The sequence below is a fragment of the Canis lupus genome, chromosome 15, assembly GCF_011100685.1.
Source record: "Canis lupus familiaris isolate Mischka breed German Shepherd chromosome 15, alternate assembly UU_Cfam_GSD_1.0, whole genome shotgun sequence".
NCBI lineage: Eukaryota > Metazoa > Chordata > Mammalia > Carnivora > Canidae > Canis > Canis lupus.
The window spans coordinates 40,279,550-40,297,189 of NC_049236.1; the positions used below are offsets into that span (position 1 = coordinate 40,279,550).

A 17,640-nucleotide genomic window follows, 5' to 3' on the forward strand; every position below is an offset into this window, starting at 1 on the left:
CATTCTACTCTCCTTACTGTTCTTTGAACGTCAGATGTGCCAATCTATTTCTCAGCTTAGGGCCTGTGTACCTGGAACACTCATCCGATGCTCTTATCCAACTCTGGCTCCTTTGTGTCTCAAATTTGTATGTTCCCTCTGCAAAGGGGCATTTTCTGGACCCTTTGCCCTAAGTCATGTGCACCCCTCCCCATAACTTCTAAGATTCATTATCTTCAGAATATTCATTACTGAATTTATCCCTTTCTTTTAAACTTGGTTTTGTCTATTTCTTTCCTTCTTTCTTTTTTTTTTCTTTCTTTTTTTTTTTTTTTTTTTTTTGTATGTTCACAGGATGTAACTACCACTCATATCTCTTTTGTTCACACACAGGTCTCCAGCACTTAACACACAGTAATATATTCACACAAGGACCCAATTTTTTGCTGAAGAGTGCCCCAAATCTTAAACTCCATATGGGTTCTAAGTTCCAATTCAATTTAAATCATAGGAGACTTGGATATACTTTTCAATTTAGTTTATTTTTTCTGTTTCAGTCCTCTCTAATAAATAGTGACATTATCTTTGTGAAGTTGCATGCCCCATGGGAAGTGCTTGGAAGATATGCAGAACAAATGAATGTAAGAATGCCTTTCAGGTAGGTGTAAATGTATTTTCCCTACTCTCTTCTGCTTCCCTGTAAGACTAATGTGCTCCTCTCTTGAAACAAATAAAACTGAAATGCAGACTGGAATACTATTAGAAAAAAAATCTTAAGATGTTTAGGAAATGCATAAGTCTTCATGACTTCTAATGACTTCATGGCTTTTTGTGAAAATTCCTGGCTAATTCAGTTCTTAGCAGGTAGATATGTCAAGTGCCTATGAGAAAGGAACATTTGTCCAAGTAGCATTTTCATTCCCAGAATACCATTTTCAGAAGCTCTATGTCCTGCTTCTTGAATGGCTAGACCCCAGGCAGGTCCTAACTGACATTAAAATCTGCTTCCATTAAAGCAAATTCAAAAAAATTTCATGAAAATGTGGTCTATTTTTAAAAATAAACTATTTTAAAATTTTAAAAAGTTGGATCTTAAATACTGTGCAAGCACAAACATTGATATTTATTCCAAGGGTAATAGAAAATATTTTAGGTGAATTGCTGGAATTGCTTGGTTGTTTAAAGGATTAATTTACCTTCATCTCATAGGGAATATTCTTATTTTCCATATAGATTAAGGAAAAGTGATCTATATTTGCTAGATTGAAATAAAGTATTAAACTTGAAATTATAAATGCCAAGATATGTGGGAAGTAAATAATGGGATCTTCTAAAGGAGATGGAGGAATTTAGTACCAAGGACAGTTCTAAAAGGAATAAAGAATTAAATACTTTTGATTCCCAGTTTGCCAATAAGACCAAGTCAGATGACAGAAACCAGGCAAACTGGTGCCAATTCTAAAATATACCTCTTAATGACCTGTGGAAAATTATAGAGACAGAGAGGTGCTAGGGACACATTTAGAGAAGGGCAATTTCCATTCAGAGGTCTATAATGTATCTCCCTGGTGCATCTTATTTTCTTTGTTTATTGGCCTTTATGTTCTAATACGAAGTCAAAATAGAGGCTGAGATTTCTAGCATCTATTTACGTCAAGGCAAAATTCTCAGAGGAATTGAGATAAACATAGTTCTAAACTTTTGATTTATTTTTGTATTTAAAATGTAACAAAGGAAATCTGAGAACCCACGGATTTAAAAATATTATATAAAATCCGTGAGTCATATATCAATTTAGTTTCTATTGAAATTTGTTACACTATAATTATAACGAAAGCCAGTTATTTATCAAAGCTATAACCACCCAATATGGATTAATACTATATCACACATAAAGGAATGGGTAGGAAATATCAGAAAGGGAGACAGAACATGGAAGACTCCTAACTCTGGGAAACGAACTAGGGGTGGTGGAAGGGGAGGAGGGCGGGGGGTGGGGGTAACTGGTTGGTGGGCACTGAGGGGGGCACTTGACGGGATGAGCGCTGGGTGTTATTCTGTATGTTGGCAAATTGAACACCAATAAAAAAATAAGTTTATTATTTAAAAAAAAAGACCAAAAGGAAAAGAAATCTATGCTTAGATACAGTCATATATCAGACCAACATCTTATAGCCAGCAGTCAAAAGTCTATGTTTGATAAAAATGATATAGTAAAACTTAGTGAAATTGTTGAGTTATCCCTCCCCAGCAATCTCACGAAACCTTCCACCAGACCTCTTTCACAAGCAAAGAATCTAAGCAGAATGTAGAAACTTGAGCAGTGTTAATGCACAGCAAATTCCTGGTGCCTGGAAGCACCTCATATATGAAGGGCCTGACAGTGTCATAGCTAATGCGTCTACATGCTCAGTACATAGCAGAAAAGTGCTGCCTGCAAGCAGCATTAATATTTTCCTTATGCCACATTAAGAGAATGTGATCCAGGGAATAAATGAAAAGCATAATAACTATGAATAATAATTTTCTTTTTAAATGTGGGTATTCCTGCAGGACGGTTTTAGGAGAAAATACTGTTAATGTGTGGACATTAATTGGCCTCATTAATATTGATGTGATTTTTACCTAAGCATAGCTTCACTAGCTACAACCTGAAGCATTTAAAATGTGTGCTATTATTTTGTCCAGTGTTTCAGATAAATAACTCTAGCCTAAGGAGATCTATGTATTTCCAAAGGAAGAATTTTCCTGCCATATCACTTCAACAAAATGTAAAAACATCAGCTTGGCTACCTGTAAATGCCTCAAAGAATGTTATGTGTATTGTTTTCTGTAGATTGCACTTCTGAATCCCAGGTTTAGTCTCTATGGATTTTTTATTCCTACAATGCTTAAAACAAAGTTGAAGAATAATTTTCTTATGGGAAGTTGTGAACAAAATTTGCTTCTTAAATACTTAAATATCCATGGATATGGGCTCTTTAATTAATAGACTGATTTTAGGGTATTTTTCGGTTTACAGAAAATTGAGTTGATGCTACAGTGCTCCCATGTATCTCCTCTCACCCCATGCACAGTTTCCTTGTTGTTAACATGTTGCATTAGTTTAGTATATTTGTTACAATTAGTGGACCACTGTTGATTTATTATTATCTAAAGTCCATAGTTTACTTTAGGGTTCACTCTGAGTAGTATATTTCTATGGGTCTTGAAAAATCCATAATGTCATGTATCCAGCATTAAGGTATCACATATAATAGTTTCACTGCCCTAAAAATCCTCTTTACTCCATTTGTTCATCACATCTCACCTCAAAACAAACTCCTAGCAACCACTGATCTTATTGTCTCTATAGTTTTGCCTATTAAAAACATGAATATATTTTTAAATTTTAACACATATGCAAAGTAAATGGTATGTAAACTTCCATTTCCATAAGTGAGAGAGCTCAGTAACTGTTCAGAATACATATAAACCACATTAGTTTCATTACTACTCCATTGGTGGAAGCCCAAAATATGGAAAGGCTGACTATATTTTTATAAAGCATCTAATCCATATGCTCTCCATTCAAATTACACCCTACATTTTAATCTGTGATGCTTTAAAAAAATTCAGTCAGACAGAAGTACAACACATCCTTACTTAACAAGTCTCACTTTTAAAAGATTCTTTTCAAGGTTCTTTGTTTTACCTCTTTAATTCACCTATAATCAGAGCCAGGGGTTAGGCAGTATTCCCAGTGTGGTTATTTGCAGCAGGATGTTGATGTTGATTAGTGTTTTTCCCATACTGGTTATAAAATACATCTTTTTTATATTACCCTGCCTATATCAAATGGGACAAGTGTTCTGTAAACTTAAAGTGTTGTATAAATATTAGTTAATATAATAGTATGCCTGTTAAGTTGTGCATGTTGTCAGCAGGCTGGCGATCCATTTCTTCATTCCTTGAAAAAAAGCTGACCTCTGTTAAATTCATATGAATACCAATTGCTCTAAATCTTTGCTCTGCACAAGCTGTGTAGGCTAGGAGTAACCATATAAAATTATGATAATGAGAGGAAGAAATATCAATGGAAAGTATTTCATAAGATTTCATGACTCAAAAATGCATGCCTGTGATCCCACTACATTTCTCACTGTTAATCTCTTTTTAGTTTTTTCTTCTTCACCTCTTACAGGCTTCTGTCTTCAATCTCCTTTCCTTCCTTGCTAGTTCAAACTGTAACTGACGATGGGTTTTCTTCTCGACTGGCTTCATTTTTGCTGTTCTTCCAGGAGAAAAATCTATTACCTGCCCCGCCGGTACAAGTTCATGAGCAGGTTAGTAGCATGCTCTGTCATGATGTGTTTGATATGTTGGCTTGTATGTTCCACCAATGACAAGGACTATAAGCTGGGGAGGATGGGCCTTCGTCCCATGACAAAACTGGCTGCCATGCACAATCCAAAAACAGCTGTTTCAGATTAGCCTGAAAAGAAAAAAGCAAAGATGGAAATGTTTCTCTCAGAATTTTCCCTGTGACTTCTCTACACTTGGAGGGACAGAATTTATCTGCAGGTGTGTTGGGACCATATTTCTTTGTTTTTAGCCCGTTCTATTAGATGAATTACAAAAAAACACACACACACACACACACACACACACACACACACACCAAAACCAGCTGTTCAGCACATTTTTGGTTTGAATGTTATTTTTTCCATACAAATCCCACCCTACACCATAAGTAACTTGAAATTTTGAAGTGCAGACAGATGATAAGCATATCAAAAAGCTGATAGCTGTTTAGTTCCCCATGGGTGGTGCTCTCCTATGTTAGTAACATTTTGTTAATGAAGTATGCAGATGTATTACCTGACTTAGAAGCCCTTACTAATTTCTTTTTTTTTAATCTCCCCCATGCATCCAAAATTCTACTGACTAAAGATTGCCTTTAATGTACTATGTATCCTCCTAAAGTTTGTTTCTCATTTTCTGAGAAGTCAGGGAGAAAGGGGAAGCATCAATGATGTCCTTTAATTTGATTCTGTTGTGATGACTGGAAATCTAATTTCAAAATTTTAATTGGTCTTATGTGATCATTCACCCTCTCAGCTGGGTTGATGGTTAAACTTGGAGATGATTGCATTTCTCTGAAAATCCTGTTGTTCAGTTCTGAGTTAAGATTCAAGCTTACTCTGTTTATGTGCTATGCAGAATGATAAATATAAGAGTAACTGATATAGTCTAGTGTGTTTACTCAAATGCATGTGCACTCAATAAAGTATGAATAAGAATTGACATCCAAAGAAACTAATACTGTACAAGATCCTTACTAGCAGTACTTTGCTTAGACGGTAGCCATGGCATTTGGATTGACCATGGTTTAGATTAGTTACTTGTCACATAATGACCTTCTATAAAGCCCTGTTGTAACACATTAACCAATATCAGCAGTCCTCAATAGTTCTACGCTTTAACCAGCATCAGAATAACCTGGAGGGCTTATTAAGACACAAGGTTGGACCTGTGCTATCATCTATGATGTAGATGTCCATCTCTCTACCCGGATGGTACATGAAGGCAAAGATGGCTTGTCCAATTCTCTATTTCTAGCACCTAGCACATAGCAGGTGGGGTTAATGGAAAACTGAATCTCTACACATGTAAGAAGATTTTGAGTGAAGAAAAATGAGATCACAAAAGAAAGCATAGAAAAATCAGGTCTTCCTAAAGTGTTAGACACAGACTTGGAACTGAAACATTTTCTCTCACTATGGGGGAGGGGTGAGCAATGCAGGATTAATAGAAAATGGTGACAAAAGGAACCATAAATCTCAAGGTTGGATTGGATAACAAATGTCATCAAGTCCAACCATTCAGCAGATACTTGAGCCTCTACTATATGGTCAGTCAGCCCATGTTTGAACTTCTGTGGAGACAGGGAATTTCTGGATGCAACTGTGGGCACCTAACTTTTAGGAAGTTCTTCCTTAAAATAAGCCTAATATCTCTGTCTCTTCAGCTTTTACTCCAAAGAATGTTCAGATTATAGTTGTGTGCCCTGGATAGACAAAAAGTAGTCCACAGAGCAAAAAAGGTAAAGTGAATGAGAAAGACTGTGAAATTATAGGCAAAAGAACTTAGCAAGTACTTGGAAATTGAGAGATGGGGGAAAGAAAGAGGTTCCCATATCTAAGGGACTGGGAAAATGTTGTAGGTAAAAGGAGAATGGATATCCAGCAGAGGTACAGTTATAGGTGAGAATAATGATGATTTTTGCTTTAATAATTCTGTATGGTAACTCACAATAGGTCCTTGACACATAGATGTCCTGAAGACCTCTGGAAATGATGGCAAAGCAATTGAAACTGGAAGTAAAGCGAGAGAATCCAATTTAGGAGTCAGAAGTGTAGAAGTCATGAGTTGAGCCAGAGGAGTGGATGGAATTCCCCAGCGAAGGATGTAAAGTGCAGAAAGAAGGCCAGCGGCAATTCCTTGGAAAGACTAACGTTAAGAAGGCAGGAAGAGATGGAAGGAAGATAAAAAAGAGTATTTTAAGAAGGAGGAGACCTAAGGGAGGGCAGTGTCAAAGGGACCAGGAGTGAGTTGCCATAAGAATGGGTGTTCTTCAACTTCTGATGGAAGTTGAGACATGAGAATTGATTTTTAATATTTATTTTTTAAAGATTTTATTTATTTATTCATGAGAGATACACACAGAGAGAGGCAGAGACACAGGCAGTGGGAGAAGCAGGCTCCATACAGGGAGCCTGACGTGGGACTTGATCCCAGGTCTCCAGGATCACACCCTGGGTGGAAGGCAGCACTAAACCGCTGAGCCACCTGGGCTGCCCTGATTTTTAATATTTAGAAGTTAGTGATAACTGCCATGATAGCAGTCTCTGTGAGAGGTGGTTCTCAAACTTGAGTGGACATCAGGACTATCTTCAGTACTCAGTACTCAGATTATCTGGCCCCTCCCCAGAGTCTGAGGTTAGGTGCAATAATTTGCAGCTCTATCAAGTTCCCAAGTGATGCTAGTGTGGCTGATCTGGGACTACATTTTGATAATGATGACCATGAAGAGGAAGGTGATAGAAACCAAATTACAGCTGGTGGAGAATGGACAAGGTCCTGATGAATCAGAGGCAGTGCGGGTTCATTACTACCTTGATAAATTTTGAGATAGAGGGAAATAGAGAGAGGACAGGCTTGAGAACAGTAGCCAAGATGAAGGAAAGAGAAGAGACTCTGACAAGTGACCAATCACATAGTCTCCATGTGTGCAGGGGAGAGGTTTTGAGTGAGTAAGAGTCTGGGAAATCCTTGTTTCTTGAAGTGAAAGAACAAGTTACTAAGCAGTAATCTTTGTCCTGAAAAAGTTGGTGCTACTTCAAGTGCATAAATCATAACTAGAGGGATGTCTGGGGGGCTCAGTGGTTGAGCATCTGCCTTTGGCTCAGGGTGTGATCCCGGGGTCCTGGGATCGAGTCCCACATCAAGCTCCCCTGCATGGAGCCTGCTTCTCCCTCTGCCTGTGTCTCTGCCTCTCTTTCTGTCTCTCATGAATAAATAAAATCTTTAAAAATAAATAAATCATAACCAGAAAAGAATTTAGGCATTGGAAGACTCAAGGTGAAGGGAAAAGAAATCCTAACTCACTGTGTTAGTCTGACACATGGATTTGGAATGCCTCCTAAGATAAGCTTCATTGCTTACCACATCCCTGTAGTCATGTACCTTAGTGAAGCCTGATGTCTGGTGTAATGTTTAAAGTGCAGTTTGTCAGAAATGTTGGTATCTATCTTAATTCTGGTTTCACCTCAGAACAGATTTAGACAATGGAGAGTATATTTTTGTAGCCAGCTCTGACATGCCCAGTCGAAGGGAACATCTACATCTTGCTATCCTGGTTGTATACCAGTGATAAAACATTGACTCCAGTATTCTAAATTTCTCATGTCATACTAAATATGGATATTTAATTTAGCTTTTAGTTTCACCCACATACATGATAATTTCATTACTTCATAAAAGCATCCCTGAAACAAACTTATCTCTTTTAATGCTGAGGGAAATGATATATAAGGTTTCTGAGCAGACAGGGAGATACAGCGTCTTTTCACAAATATCTTTATTTTTAAAAATCAGCTGACTCCCATAAAGCACAGTTATGTAGTTCAGACATACATTCTTTGAGTAAAGCCTATTTCATCATGTGCTTGGTCTTTTAAATGCTTCTTTGATTCTTTGGGCAGACTTAATAGGCTTTATAAATTGCCTATCCTGTAAAGAAAGGGAATTTATCATCTATCTTCTGCCTGCTTTTTTTCCCCCTTCACCAAATATTGCAAATAGTCTGTAGAAGATGTGATTGCAAAGAAACAAATGTGATTATTGTAGGTGGCTTTTTTTTTTGCCTTCACCAAATACTGCAAATACAGTCTGTAGAAGATGTGATTGCAAAGGAAGAAATTTGATCATTGTAGGTGGCTTGTAGCTGAAGTCTCATCACTACTCATTCCTTTTCCATCTGCTCCCCCATACACACTTGCTTGATGTTATCCTTTGCAGCCATTTGGCAGAATGCTGCCCCTACTACATTATACATTCAGTGCAGTTGCAGTCTTATCAGTTGAGTATACAAATGGCAAAATGACTTGTATTTTCCATCCTACTTTTAAAAATTAATATATGTAAATGTCCCAAAGCCTTTGGACTTGACTATAAGATATTTAGGTTTGTCCCAGTTAGTAGCCTTGTGACCTAAAAGAATCCTAACTCCTATCCAAGGAGAGGCTATAAATATAGGAGACTTGGCTTCAGAAGAGGAAAAAGAAATCCAAGGCTCCTGTTGTCTGTTATCAGTCCAGGAGGGCTTCATTTATTGCAATGAGGGCTCTGTGTGGTGCCTCCATTAAAAAAAAGAAAAGTTTATCTGTAGGTTCCCTCTAGGTATATCATTCCTAAAAAATGTAATCTATTTGCAACGTGATGCTATTATAATATTCTGGTCTGGGGAAAAGCAGGTATCTCTGAAGTAGCCTGTTTCATTTAATTTAGCCTAATTAAGTTGTCATTAGTACAAACTCCCTCCTGGGTTGTTAGCAGGTCGAGGGAAAGGCCTTTGTCTTCTTCGGGGTATACCTACAGCTTCCAGGTTGGGGCTCTGCACACAGTAGGTAGGTAGGTAGGTAGGTAGGTAGGTAGGTAGGTAGGCAGGCCTACCGATGGGTTAGTGTGTGAGGAGTGAAGTCCTTTGGTATGTGGTCTTTTCTTTAATCACCACCACTCCTAAGGTGGGTAGGACAGTCTCCTCTTTACAGCCAAGGGACCAAGGGCCAAAGAGGTTCAAGCAGACTTCCCAAAGCACATTTGCAAGGCCCACCTTGGAAAGCACAGTACACCAGAGGTGGCCATCTGTGCCGTTGGCTCATGCTGTGCTGCCAACTCTTTCCAGCTACTCGGGACCTGACCTGCCGTGAACCAGAATTTGGAGGGGAACCCTGAACTTACTGTAATAGCAACTTTCTATGAAAATACCCACCTTTTAGTCCAGATATTAGCTTGACAAGTTAAGGCCAAAAATGCCCAATGGATGATCAATCCATTGTCTCTTTATTGGTTTACTTTTGTAGTCTATAAGAAGGCTCTTGCTCAGTAAATAGCAGAAACAGAGCAAATGTGTCCAACCAAAATCAATATTAAATCATGAAGTCTACATTTTCTCTTTGCTTTTCCCTGTTAGTGGTGACTTTATTAAGTAAAGCTCAATGCCTATACTTAAGCGACAAATTGAATACTTTCTAATTAGTTGGTTCCTTAACTCCTATATCTTAGAGAATTTCAGGATTGCCTGTTTAGGGAAGTTTATTAGATGAAAGACGGAAGCATGGACCTCAATATACAAGTGAAAATCTTATCTCTTGAATTCCCATTGACAATACTACGTAAAAGTTTATCATCCTCATCTTCTTCATCCTAGATACCACCACTGAACTAAGCATTTTGTACATCTAAGGCATTGACCAAACACTTGATATTTGTTATCCTGTGCCATCCCAAGCACTGACTCATGAAACAGGTGCATTCACTCAGAGAGGTTTAGTTGCTTGCCCAGCATGGTGCACTCATCACTAGAGAGATGTGCAACTAAGTTTTGAACCTTCTTCAACTTCAGAGTCCATCATTCTATAAGAATGGTTATCCATTATATTGTGAAAATGAAAGCTCTTTATTAACTCATGTTTGTTTAGATGATATAGCTAAGGTATTATTGCCCAAATCACCAGCAACATGTAGTATCTAAGAAACGGCAGAATCAGAAACCTGACTTGGGTCTTGTACAACACCCAGAGCTCCTTATATAGTGCCCTCCTTAATGTCCATTACCCAGTTACCCCATCCCCCCACCCTCTCCCCTCCAGTGACCCTCAGTTTGTTTCCTAGAGTTTTATGGTTTGTCTCCCTCTCTGATTTTGTCTTATTTTATTTTTCCTTCCCTTCCCCTATGTCCATCTGTTTTGTTTCTTAAATTCCACATACAAGTGAAATGATATTTGTCATTCTCTGGCTTACTTCACTTAGCTAGAGGGTATTATGCTAAGCAAAGTTCTCTTTTAAATGGTTCATATGATTGGGCTGGGTCTACCTGATTGATCCAGGATGCTCTCCCATTCTAAAGGTCTTCAAAGTCCCTCTTGCCATGTCACGTGACATATTCACAGGTTCCATTGATTAGAGCGCCACCTCTTTCAGGAGCTAGTCTGCCAACCAGAGGAGGGCACAAACCACTGAGTACATTTGAGTATTTCTGTCATTTTAAAGAACACACAGCGTGGACCAGCATGTGTAGTAGAACCTGTGCCATCCACGTTTTGTCATCCTGCTTTTGCTCAGGCTACCCCACTGAAGACTGATTCACACACTCCCACCCCCAGCCAATGTCTAAGGAGTTTTGTTTTAAGATATCTTTTGAATATCTTTCTTCCACCTGACTGTTTTAAAATCCCAGTTCCTCTACTTTCTGTCACTTTTATAGTAGCCTATCTTGGTCCTCAAGAAGTTGCTAATAACACTCTATTTGCCTGGCAGCTTCTCCAAAGCATTTCATGTACATCGTCTTTTGTAAGCTTCCTAACAACCTGCAAGGTAGTAAGATGGTGATGATGATGATTAGCCCATTTTAAAATAATGCTTAAAAAGGTGAGTGATTCATGGAAGGTCACACAGCTGATAGGCAACAGAGCCAGGACATAGGCACTCCAATTATATATCCCAGCTTCTTTTAGGATCCTCCTCTATCTTCCTTCTACTTCTGGTCCCTCCTCATTTTTCAATGAATCATTTTCATTACCCTGTTCCACTCTCTTTTCACCATCCCCACATTTCATTTAAATGGTGGTGCTACAAGCTGTTACTGAAAGCTGCCATTTCATTCCCATAGAGTATTTATGCCTGATTTTTCACAGCTTTATTTGTTTTTATCCATGCTGAGCAATGTACCCGGCTGGATTTAATTCATAGTCACTGCATGCAGAGCCCAGATCCTGTAAGAATGTGAACCTTGCAAAATGTAATCTGATTAGTGCTGCAGACTGGAGATGTGTGGGAGGTAAAAGCTCTATTATGAAAAGCCTCTGGGCCAATGTCCTCTTTCCTGAACAAGTTTAAAGGTAATCAGATGAAATAAAGCTAACAGTTATGGGGAAGGCCACCAGCTTAGCCTAGGACGTGTAATGTATGAGTCAATTTAAGGACTAAATCATTGAACTTGGACAAGTTATAGATGCTGGTGAAGCACAATTAACTTTGAATTGAAGAGAAAGACAAAAATGTTAAGAGGCAAGCTGGTTGCTCAAATTCTTATTTTTTGTGGAAAAAGAGATTGTAATAGCCAGTACTTAGTGTACACCAGACACCTTTCTGGAGATTTTAGATACCTATTGATGAATCACCACAACCCTATGAATTGAGTATCATTATCATGCCCACTTTATAGATAAGGAAATTAAGGCACAGGAAAGTTGGATAACTTGCCCAAGGTCACACTGCTAATATTTACAGTCAGGATTTGAGTCCAGATACTTCAACCCCATGTTCTCAATCACTATGTCATACTGTGTCTCTGGTGCGCATTATGTCACTATACTTTAAAGAGAGTATCTTCAAAGAGAGTGGTGAGGGAGGAGAGGACCAGGAGGAAGAAAAATGGAGAAGATGGGAACTGTTTCCTCTTCCTGGGGCTTTGGGCCCTTCCAATGTACTATTCTCTTCTGGGCACATGACCTTGAATTGAATCTTTATTTCTGTGTGTGTATATGTAGTAGGTATTAGTTGTCTTTGAAAGGAAGGGTCTAGAGAAGTTGTGAGATTCTTTCCAATTTGAAATTTCAGGGATTCTGAAAAAAGGCTAGCCACCACTGGCAAAAGGAGGTTGTGATGAAACTGGAATCCTACAGAGGATAAAAGAAATGGTAAAAGAGTTAACCATTATTTTTCATCTTGGAGCTGATTGGTTATATAAAAAAGCAATTCCTTCACCTGGGAGTTTCATTGAAAAGGATAAATTGCAGTTAAATATTTTTTGAATTGGAAAAAAATCATGCCCAAATTCCGTATGTTTTTAATGAATAGACTTATAGGCATTTGTTTTTTTAAGATTGATTGATTGATTGATTGATTGATTTATGGGAGACAGAGAGAGAGAGACAGATAAGCAGAGGGAGAAGCAGGCTGTACACAGGGAGCCCGACGTGGGACTCCATCCCAGGTCTCCAGGATCACGCCCTGGGCCAAAGGCGGCACTAAACCACTGAGCCACCTGGGCCACCTTGACTTATAAGGCATTTAGATATTTTCTTCATTAGAGAAATCCATCCACTCAGTAGTGCTTAAGTGAAGATTTCCAGTATCAACTACTTTGGGGTGATCCCTAAAATCAAGAGTCCAAAACCTGCATTCTGTTCCTAGCTTTATTCACTGGCTGAGTAATTAGTGCTGGATACCTACCCACTGTGAGTCTCTTTTGTGATGTGTAAAATGAGTATGGTACCTGTTCATTCTGCCTCACAGAGATGCTACTTGATATATGCTCTTGGAAGATATTTCTTCAGTGGTATAGACATCTGAAGTAGCACAGTTGTTTTCAAGTGTGCTGTGGATTTTGTTCCTTCTAGTAGTTTTCTGTGAATGAATGACAGTCTGGTCACTTGTAAGCCAGATGTTTTCATCAGCAGAAGTCAGAGGGCATGGGAAGGGGGAAAACTGTGGCTTGTAAACCGCCCTTACGACACCGTTGTTTTCTGTGATTTGGCATCATTGCATGCCCTGGCCAGAGTGACACATGTGTCATCATGCCCCCATACCTTGAGAACCATGGAATCTGCTTGAAAGACAGAATGAAAGCCAAACAGGCTGCTGTCTACTGAGAGACAGTTCAGGGAAGATGTGAGAGGCAGGAAGAAAATCATGACATCACGCTCTCTGCACACAGTCAACCCACTGGGATGTGCTGTCGGCTGCCCTGCTGAAAGTTAACTACAGCTAGAGCACTTTCCTAACCAAGAAAAGATGGGGAAATTTTCCAAATACAAAATGAGTTTCTAAAACCTGCAGAATGTAAGAAGTTAAGGTCTCTGTTGCTTTGCTTGAGTTAAGGCTATCCACCTCCTTTCCAGAGGCTTCCAGCCATGGTTGTTTATTGACATGTGGGTAAACATGTAACTCTCAGCCATTGTTTCACAGACAATAATATTGAAGTCCCATGACGAAATTTGAAAAAACACTGGAGTTGAGGCTCTCTTCTTTCATGAATAAAGTGAGAGTGTCTAGTGTGTGTGGTGTTGTGATTATGGCTCTGTAGAGACTTCCGCCTGTGTTTTGGGGTATTGTTGACATATTGTACCCTTTGGTCTTGCCTTTCATGTACCACAGGATCGATAAACAAATAAGCAGGTTTCGGAGATGGTTACCTAAGAAGCCCATGAGGCTGGACAAGGAGACACTGCCAGACCTGGAGGAGAATGACTGCTACACTGCCCCTTTCAGCCAGCAAAGGATCCACCAGTGAGTGTTTCATGTGAAAACCCTTGTCTTACTAAGGACATGCAGCTGTGATAGAGCCTTCTCCTGCACACCTTTGAGTCCTTGGCATGTGGAAGGAACAGCTGAGTGCCTTTCTTCCCTGAAAGTCCTGTGAGTGTTCATGTCCCTTCTGTATTAGGGTAAGCCGACCGTTCTAACAGACCATTCCCATGTCTTCGTGGCTTGACACAGTAGAACATGAATCCATGTGTGTGTTGGGTGAATGACCTTCTCCATGGTGATTCAGAGACCCAGGCTCTTTCCGTTTTGCATCTCTGCCAGTCCCCATGCTCCGAGCCCCTGCACGCTCACCATTTCCAACCAGCAGACAGGGAAACTGGTCTACCCATGGCCCCATTGAAAAGAGGGGTCTTTTGTTTGATTTCACCAGTCTCCACACGCTTCTCAGTTCCCTTTCTTGAGCAACTTACCAGGTTGCCCCCAGGAGAAGCCACATCCCTGAGTAGCCCAGTTGCTGGCTCTTCTTTCAGGTTCTGGATAGTAATTTGTCACTTTTGACATGTGGCGGGGGGGTTGGTGGGGGGGTTGGCTAAGTAATTGAGCCTTTGAGGAATTGCAAAAGTGATAGGAAACTGAACTTCTGAGAAGACAAGAATTGGAATAGTGGTGTCAGTAGTAGGAGAGGGAAGCATGCCAAAAACTGTAAAAAACTAAGCAAAAACAGCCTCTCAAAAGGCAAATAAGTTTGACATAGCCTCGCTCTCAGCCAGATTCCCAAATTCCTGGCTCTCCCTATTCTAGCCATAGACACAGCAAAATGACTTACTCAAGGGGAGGAAATGACTTACCTAAATTCCTGGCTCTCCCTGTTCTAGCCATAGACACACAGCAAAATGACTTACTCAAGGGGAGGAAATTACTTACTCAAGGGGAGTCCAACCCAAGGGGAGGGTAACATTGTTTTTGGAAAAAAATAAGTTGCTAGCTTTGAGAAAAAGAAATAAACCAAAAAGCACTTGTCAGGTGGCAGGGAATGTATGGTCAGCGGCATGTTCCAGCAACAGAAAATCAGTTAATGTCTTTGGACTTCTAGCGGATAAAGGAGAAAAGAAAAATTAAAGAATAGATGTTCTATATTATACATATAATATATAATACAAGGGAAACAACTTTGTAAGCCTCTAAAATAGCCAAACTCTGGACCTCCACATGTCAGATTGATGCCAACCCAGCTACATTATGTGAGCATTTAAAAGAGTCAGTGAAAAAGACATGAAACTCACAGCCTGACCTTAAAATCCCAGTTAAATCCTCCACAGGAACTAAAAAATGAAAAGGGTTTCATGTTAACTCAAAGATAAGACCTATGGGTGTTTTTTATGGTAAAAAGATAAATGAGAGCTGACATGTTCCTGCTCTTAGCTTAAACCTTTGCTATGCCTGTGTTGTTCATCTTGAAGTTTCTTAGGCAAGTGATTGTATGCTTTAAATTCTTCTGGAGTAGAGTCTGATTTATATGCAGAATTTTCCCTTTGCTTCTTACCTGTCTAAAAGAATACCATAACAGTGAGGGAGCATCTTACAGTTTTTGGATGGATAGAATCATGAATGGATAAGTAGATGGCTCATAAGTAGGTAGCCAGAAGAATCTATGAAACATAGGGTATGTGCCTAGGGTTTTGCTTTACTTCAAAGAGATATAGGTAAATAGAAGAGGAAGGTCATCTTCATGCTGGTTACATTTCCTGATGTTCTTTCTTGCTTTAGAAAAAAATTTTTAGCAAGTTTCCCAAAGGCAGAAGCACCTGGGTATGCATCAGAATCCCTAAGGAATGAAACCCTTTATACTTTATAAGTATTCTAAAATATATAATAAAAGAAGGACTGTATAGCTTATAGGCTCACAGATGTTTTCGGCCATTTCTTTTTCTTTTTCTTTTTTTTTCTTTTTACGATTTTATTTATTTATTCATGAAAGACACACAGACACAGAGACCTAGGCAGAGGGAGAAACAGGCTCCCTGTGGGGAGCCTGGGACTTGATTCCAGGATGCTAGGATCATGCCCTGGGCCAAAGGCTGACGCTCAACCACTAAGCCACCCAGGCATCCCTACTTGACCCTTTCTATCACAGATTTGAGAGGCCTTTTTTTAAAAATATGTTTGGGCATTGGTTCAATGAATAATTAATTCATCTGACAGTCACTGATTCCATGTCAACTTCTTGCCAGGCACTCTAGGTGCAGAGGATATAAGACAAATAATAAACAATCTTTGCCCCAGCCTAGCTAGTAAAGACAGAAGACCACTTTAAATAATTGTACACAGTATGATGGGTGTGACTTAAAGAGTGCTCCATACTCCAGATTTGGATGGAGGCTCTAAAACCTAAGAGTTGAACACACACACAAAAATGCTTGATATGGGTCTTGAAGGATAACACTTGTCCAGATAGGTAATGGGAGAACCATATCTCGAGAGAGTAATATATGTATAAAAGTATATGGATATGGGGCACCTGGTTGGATCAGTCAGTTGAGCGTCCCACTCTTGATTTGGCTCAGGTCATGATCTTGGGGTCATGAGATCAAGTCCAACATTAGGTTCTGCGCTGTGTGTGTGTGTGTGTGTGTGTGTGAAGAGAGAGACAGACAGAGACACAGAGAGACAGAGAGAGGGGCATGAAACAGAATGGGATGTTTAAAGAACTAAAAGTGGTTTTCTGTGAATGGGCATAGGTTGTGAAAAAACCTGGCATTATTGTTTGCAAAAGGAGATGATCAGTGGAAGATGAGCTTTTGAGACAGGAGAACGAAGGAGGAAAAAAGCAGAAGGATAGTTGGAAGGAAGGAAACCTAAGAATCAGGCCTCAGTGGGATCAAGAGAGTAGTTTAGAGAGTTCCATCATGTAGTCTGGTGATGAAGAATTAAACACAAGTCTTAAACATCATGGACAGTGGGGATTTCTTTCTGAGAATTGTCATACTGTGCAGACAAAATCCCCTTAATGAATGTGTAAAAGTGAGACTCGAGGAGTGCTGGCTGTTTAGTTGGAAAAGATTGATACAATCAGAAAAAAAAAAAATTCCCTATGGGTGGATGCTTCTCTAAGGTGACAGTAATGGGTTTAAAGTAATTAGAAGTAGCTGATGAATGAGCTCTAAGGCTCATAATATGACTTCCTGGTTTTCCGAATGCAGTCCAAAATCCCATGTGACTTCTTGATTTTGCAGAATATTTGATATTGTGTTTGTCTAGGAATAAATGAGAATAATAGATTTGTGTGTGTGTGTATGTGTGTGTACATGAATGTAGCAGAAAGAGAGAAAAAATTAGGAGTCTAATAAATAATGATCAAAGTGGAAAAGAAGTCTTAAAAATACTTTGAAATCAGGATAAAGCCCAGACTCCTAAGCTGACTCACTAAATCCTGCTTCGATTCTCTGTTGAGCACGTGATCCACAATGAACTACTTGGACCTTCTTAACTCATGGTGCCCCCCTACCTTCTGTTGCACATCTTCCTTCTACTTGGTGTACTTTTTCCCTTAGATTCCCTTCTTTCAGGTTTTATCAGGGGCGTTTTCTTCAGAAAACCTCCCAAGGCTTCCAACCTTAGATATGCATT

The 17,640-nt window shown here is 39.3% G+C and overlaps 1 protein-coding gene across 7 annotated transcripts in view; it reads left to right on the top strand.

Moving 5' to 3' along the window:
* Positions 1 to 17,640, top strand: part of ANO4 (anoctamin 4) — a 404,256-nt gene that overhangs the window by 242,848 nt on the left and 143,768 nt on the right. For 6 of the 7 annotated variants that reach the window (XM_038558801.1, XM_038558802.1, XM_038558799.1 and 3 more), the window contains 3 exons: positions 537 to 637; positions 4,260 to 4,304; positions 13,903 to 14,034. In XM_038558801.1, the coding sequence (XP_038414729.1) occupies positions 537 to 637; positions 4,260 to 4,304; positions 13,903 to 14,034 (278 nt within the window). Of the gene's footprint in view, positions 1 to 534; positions 638 to 4,197; positions 4,305 to 13,902; positions 14,035 to 17,640 lie in introns of those variants that run through there. The other variant, XM_038558805.1, reaches the window with a different exon arrangement.